This window comes from Hipposideros armiger, unplaced genomic scaffold, assembly GCF_001890085.2.
Source record: "Hipposideros armiger isolate ML-2016 unplaced genomic scaffold, ASM189008v1 scaffold_86, whole genome shotgun sequence".
NCBI classification, from domain to species: Eukaryota; Metazoa; Chordata; class Mammalia; order Chiroptera; family Hipposideridae; genus Hipposideros; species Hipposideros armiger.
In genome coordinates this window covers 2,974,600-2,981,283 of record NW_017731436.1, presented here as the reverse complement: position 1 = coordinate 2,981,283, position 6,684 = coordinate 2,974,600, and the positions used below count along the sequence as shown (strand labels likewise).

Genomic DNA, 6,684 nt, shown 5'->3' with positions numbered 1-6,684 from the left:
TTTTTTTTTTTTAATTGGGGGAGGGGAACAGCCAAGTTGTTGTCCTTCAGTCTTAGTTGTGGAGGGCGCAGCTAGCTCAGCTCCAAGTCCAGTTGTCATCTGGCCACACGTTGGCAGCTCGCGGCCGCTCAGCTCAAGGTGCTGTGTTCAAGTCGAACCAGCAACCTTGTTAGGAGCATGTGCTCTCACCATGTGAGCCATCCTGCCACCTGTTGGCAGCTCAGCATCAGCTCAGCTCAGATGGAGCTCACTGGCCCATGTGGGAATTGAACCGGTGACCCTGTTGCTCAAAGCTCGCACTCTTAACCAACTGAGCCACTTGGCCGGTCCCAAGGGCGCTTTTAATAAGGTATTTCAGAATCTTAGGAAGACCTTGGGTGAGTATAGTTATCTTTATTGTGAGATAATTGTAGAGTCAGTCTGAAGAAGCAAGTCAGTGTTGGGGGGAAAATGTTTTTTCTGAAGTGAAGAAAAGGGGTGGAACTTAGTCTTTATTTATAGGACACTGCAAGATATGAAATTCCACACAGAAATAAGAAACTATTGAGAGAGAAACTTTGTACAGTATATACAATTAAAACTTCAAGTTAGTGGATTGTGTCACTGTCTGAGTTAATACTTGACTGCAGTTATAAAAGATGTGACCACTGGGGGGAACTGGGTGAAGAGTATATGAGATCTCTCTGTACTACTGTAATCTACTAGTGATTAAATTACACATGAATCTACAGTTAGCTAAAAATGTGTATTAAAAAATAAAAATGTTCAAGTATACCTTTGTAAAAAGTGCTATAATTACAACCACATTTAAAAAGTTCTTAGTAGAGAAACAGTAAGACAAACGTATACCCAGTGTAGTACATGACACACAAGTGTGTGCCTCAGCTGTGCAATCTAAATGTTAAAGGTCCCAGGAGCACCATCCCGAACTTACAAGTCCAGCCTTCAGAGGTGGTTGCTGGCCCAGTGGTTTGATCTTCATCTTGCTCTGCAGAGAGATACTTCTCAATCAAGTTTAATGAAGCTTTGTACACAGACTTACTTTCATGCTTTAGTAGCGCTTCAGTTTTGTCCAAACCTCCACATTCTTTAGTCATTATGCTAAGTTTCTGAGCGTTACCGAGTTTGCCAGCAGCCTGAAAGACATTTGAAATGGCACCTGGAATGGTTTTGGTATCTTTTGCAGTTAAGGGGTTCAGGAACAGTTGTTATGCCACAGTGAACGAGGTGAGGTGTACAGTCGGTTCACTGTTCCACACTTGTAGAGTTGGGCACAGCCCACACTCCCCCTTCCTTTTGTCTTAAAGTTGACCTTATACCGAACACCAAAGAGGCATGACATTCCCTAGTCAGTGTCTGGGGGAAAATTGAAATACTTTGCCCTCTGACCCTGTTTGAATTAGCAGGGGGTTAATGTAATGGTAAATTAAGTTCTAAATGTATATTTTTAATATACATTTTGAGGTAATTGTAAATTCGCATGTAATTTAATCAATAGATTATATTGGGTTGTCAGAAAAGTCATGACGTATTTTTTCTGTTTTTCGTGCAAAAATGCGTCATGACTTGTCCAACAACCCAATAGTAGTATAGAGAGATCTCGTATACTCTTCCCCCAGTGATCACATCTTTTATAACCGCAGTCAAGTTTCAGCTCGGACAGTGACACAATCCAGTAACCTTATTCAGATTTTCACCAGTTTTACATGCACTATCTGTATTTAGTTCTATGCAGTTTAATCACATTTTGATTCATATAATGGCCACCAGAGTCGTGATACAGAGCAGTGCCATCACCACAGGATCCATCACATTTCCCTGTTTGTATTGCTGCCCTCAACTCGCCTTCCCACCATCCCTAACACCTGGCAGTCACTAAGCTGTATGCTCTAGCTCCATAATTTTGCCATTTCCAGGATGTATATAAATGTAGCCTTTTGAAATGGGCTTGCCTTGCTCAGTAAATTCCTTGAGATCCATCTGAATTGTGCATGTGTAGCAATAGTTCCTTTCTGTTGGCTGAGCAGTCCTCCATGGTGTGGATGTACTGCAGTTGGTGTAACCATTCGTCCATTCATTGGAATTGTTTCCATTTGGGGGGTTGTTATGAATAAAGCTGCTGGGAATGTTCATGTACGGATTTTTAGATGAAAGTAAGTTTTCATGTCTCTGGGATAGGAAGTGCACATTTTGTTTTATAAGAACTTGCCAAACTCTTTTCCAGATTGGCTGTATACATCCCCACCAGCAGTGTGTGATCCAGTTTCTATATTCTTGCCACCATTTGGTGTTTTTTATGTTAGCTATTCTGATAGATGGGTAGTGATACCTCATTGTGGTTTTAATTTGCATTTCCCTAATGGCTGGTGATGTTGAATATGTTTTCACTTGCTTATTTGCCATTTTCAGTGAATTTTTTTTCATGTCTTTTGCCCATTTTCTAACTGGATAGTTTGTTTTTTTTACAGTTGAGTTTTGAGAGTTCTTCATGTATTCTAGATGTAAGTCCTGTGTCAGATATATATTATGGTCTACAAATATTTTTTCCCAGTTGGTAGCTTGTCTTTTCATTTCCTCTTTTTTTAGAGAACTTTAATGAGTTTATTTGAACTGTCTATTCATTCTCTTTAACACAAGGTCTTTAGCAGAACAAAGGTTTTTAGTTTTTTTTTTTTGTTTTGATTTTTTTAAAGACTTTATTGGGGAATTGGGGGAGGGAACAGCATTCGGGAATCGGGGAAGGGGAACAGACAAGTTGCTGTCCTTTTGTTCTTCAGTCTAGTTGTGGAGACGTCACTTCACTGGCCCATGTTGGTATGGTCATTGCGCTCTTCCCGGATGAGGCAATTGCTCGCCGGCCATTGGACGGCCGCTCTCGCCAGCTGCTGGCCACTCATGGTAGTTAATGGCAGCCCACTGCAGCAGGGGCTGCANCGGTAGCTTATGGCAGCCCACTGTAGCAGGGGCTGCAGCCTATGCCGTCGCCGGCGACTCACAGCAGCTCAGCTCCAGGTTGAGCTGTTGTTCAGCAGCATCTTAGCTGTAGAGGGTGCAGTGTCACTGGCCCTCATGTGGGATCCGAACTGGGGCTGACTGGTGTCCCAAGCCAGCTCTTAACCAATGCGCCACTTGGCCAGCCCCAGAATACTTTTTAATTAGAAGACTCCATCAGGGCATAGGTGTTAACATTGTTTCCATTTTTCAGATGTTGGAAGAGAAATTAAGTAATTTGCAGTACTAAGAATAAATAAAAGCTAGATTTGCATCCAGGTTCATCTCAATCAAGAGTCTAAACGTTATGATATACTTTACTATTTTATTTTATTATTGCTGTTTTAAATAATTTTATTTTGAAAAGTATTCAAACAGATGTAAAATATTAATACAGTCTTCCCTTAGGTTTTCCAGTTGTGAACATTTTCCTACATTAGATTTATTTCTAAACACACACACACACACACTTTTTCGGGCTGAATCATTTGAGTTTCATATATCATTTGTAATAGCACTTAATCTCTAAATATTTGAATTTGAATCTCTTAAGAACAAAGACATTTCCTAAGTAATCACAATACAATGATCCCATGCAAGAAATTTCACTTTGATATAATACTTGTATTTAATATACAGTCCACATTATATCTACCTGTTGTCTCAATATTGACTTTAGTAGCTGTTTCCTGCACCCCTGCTCTTTCAGGGTGCAGCCAGGGTCGCACATTATATTTATTTGTCCTGTCACCTAGCCTTTTTGTTCTGTTTTTTCTTGTCATTGATGTTTTTGAAGAGTTTAGACCAACTGTTTTGCAGTACTGTATTATTTTAAAACTGCACTTAGTATAGAAATTGAAATTTGAACTGCCTTTTAAATCAAATTTAAGTAATACTGTGTTTCATGTTGTGGTAAGTTGTATTTTTTTTGTTTTTTTGTTTTTATGAACATTTAGAGAATTATTATTTTCATGAGTGCTTGTTAGCATTAAACACTGTCAACAAAACCTCATGGATAACTTGTGAAAGAAGGCCTGTGTAAATTAATAAACTTCAAATTAAAGTTTTGTAAGCATTTTTACTGTTAAATATAGTACATAAAGTAACTAGAAGCAAGAAGCACTGCCAAGATGTTTTTCAGAAAATTATTACTTAATAAATATCACACCGAGTAATATTTTGTATATTGATTTTAAGTGTTTATAGGTACTTATGTATAAAATGCCTAATAACTTTTTAAGTTAGTTGCTTTAGCGTTTTTACTTAAGTAACTTAAACTGTTGAGTAAACTTAGTTTCTAGTAAGGAAATTTCAGTCAAGCTTAAACTTATTGTAGATTTTGATTTGTTAATGATGAGTAATGCGGTTTTGCTTTATTTTTGACTTTATAAATATTGAATTTTATGAAGCAGTTGACCTGAATGTTCTTGTCTCTTCAGCCTGAGGGGATAGCTCATAAAAGCATAATTTGTGAGATCAGAAGTATAAATAGAAGCGCAATTCAAGTTTGTACTTTAAACAGAAACATGCTCATTATGCAATTGCCATTGACATTTTAAAATTTATTAAGCACAAATTCTAGATACTTTTTGTTTAACTTGTAACTTCTATTTTTTTTTCACTTTCAGGTTTATTCATAATGTTGGTTATGAAACTGAAATCTAAGGTTTCTCATAATTGATAGTAGCCCATCACTAATTTTTAATCTGTGTGCTCACTTCACTTCTGCTGATTCATTTTGGTGGATCCATTAGAACCATATATATCTCTATATTTAATTATATATACTTGCAGCTCCATTTTCCGGGAGAAGCCAGAGATAATGAAGTTGAAAACAACTCCCTTGCATACATTCACTAATGCTATTTGTTGATAGTTATTTGATTTTTCTAGTACTACCCTAATTTAGCTGAAAAAATGATACTAATGGGAAATTGTTTCCTTCCATGAATGTAAGAATGTACCTCTGCCAGTGTGTTTATCACAAGTATTTTGCCATCAACATAAGTATTTGTGAAAATATGCTTTCATAAAGATTCAGATAGAATTCTTCTGTATCTGTGTTGATGTAACACATTTTGGATGCACAGACCTTATACCTACTTTCAGGATCCTTTTACTAATTAGATATCTTAGCTAGTTGCTTATGAAAGTGAGTGACATGAGTGATTGTCTCAAAATTCATGGTTAAAATTCATTGTTTGGATAGACCTTTGAAACTATATTAAACGAAATCCTGTGTTCAGCAAGAAAATCCTAATCAAATAGATTTTAAAATCATACTTCATTTTTTTTCTTTCAGTTCTATAAACATGTGGTACAGAGTGTTGAGAAATTCATTCAGAAAGTAAGTATATAATTTGCTATACCTACACTAAATGTACTGTAATTATAGATTAATACCCTGTGCTCTTCTCTTTAAATCAAATATCCAAGTTTAAATTGTTTTGATGGACTGTTCAAAGTGATTCTATTTATTTTATTTTCTAATTAAGTAAAATGAAAGTGCCCTTTGGATAATTTTAAAAACAATAGTTGTCATGTAGATGTTTTTGTTAATTTGCATTGCTACCACTAGCCTCTGACCCTTGGAAAAAATGGTGTCAATATGACTGTTTTTTTAATGAAATGATAAATTCATTGCCTTTTATAGCTTTTAAAGAAATTCTCGTTTGTCACATCGAGCTGAATGCCTAGAGAGCAGCTCTCCTTTTAGATAAGGTGTGGGGAGAATATTGCTGCCAGCTACTTCTCCTCTGCCGATGCATTTTGTCTCATCCATTAAGGCTTTATACATCTCGACACATTATTTAAACCTGAAGTGTCATTTTCCAGGGGAAGCAGAGGGAGATGAGGTTGAAAGCAGCTGTCTTGTGCACAGTTAGCAATGCTTTTTGTCATCTGGGCTTGGCGACTAGCTTTTACAGTTCTTTGCTCTCCTCTTTGAGATCTGTGCCCTATTGGTGCCACAGTTTTGGGCAAGAGTACATAGACTTAAAACTTACAAAATGATAACTATAGAAAACCTGTGTTGTAGTTGAATTTAGGTTTTTTTCTCTGCCCATGTTCATGTGCCTAAGTGGAAGCAGAACCCATTTTGAGACTCGGGAGTTAACACGGCATTAAGGATGCAGCGAGATTGCGATGGGAGAAGGGTGCGTGGCTCAGTAGTGACAGTCCTGTCACTAACTAGCTAGGTGACCTTGAGCCAGTCAGTGAGTTTATGTGATTCCTTTTTTCCTTGTCAAGTCTTATTTTCTCAATACTTAAAGTATTAGTGAAACATATTTTGAGACGGACAACTAATGAATTAAGGCTAAGACATGGGGTAAAATAACAAGTATGCTGTGTATTTTAGGTAAACCAAAGTATAAAATAAAAATGTTGGTGGTTGGAAAATTTCACTGTTCTAAGGCTTTTAAAAGCCTTTTTAAAAAGGTTTGAATATCAAGAATAGTGCTGTTTAAACATTTTTGTGCAGAGGAATTACCTAGGATTCTTGTTAAAATGCAGATTCTGAATCACTTGTGGGCGGGGCCGAGAGTTCGACTTTCTAACTGTTCCTAGATGATGCCTTTGCTTTTAGTTCAGAAACCACAATTTGAGTAGTCATGATTTAAAGGATAAATATGAATTTATAGATAAATGTTTTTTGACTGATTTGATTTGGAGCAAGGGCACTTTTTTTTTTTT

The 6,684-nt window shown here is 36.9% G+C and overlaps 1 protein-coding gene across 1 annotated transcript in view; it reads left to right on the top strand.

The window, feature by feature from the left end:
• Window positions 1-6,684, top strand: part of SCAF8 (SR-related CTD associated factor 8) — a 68,914-nt gene that overhangs the window by 14,964 nt on the left and 47,266 nt on the right. The window contains exon 3 of the mRNA XM_019644161.1: window positions 5,294-5,338. Coding sequence (XP_019499706.1) covers window positions 5,294-5,338 — 45 coding nt within the window. The remainder of the gene's footprint in view (window positions 1-5,293; window positions 5,339-6,684) is intronic.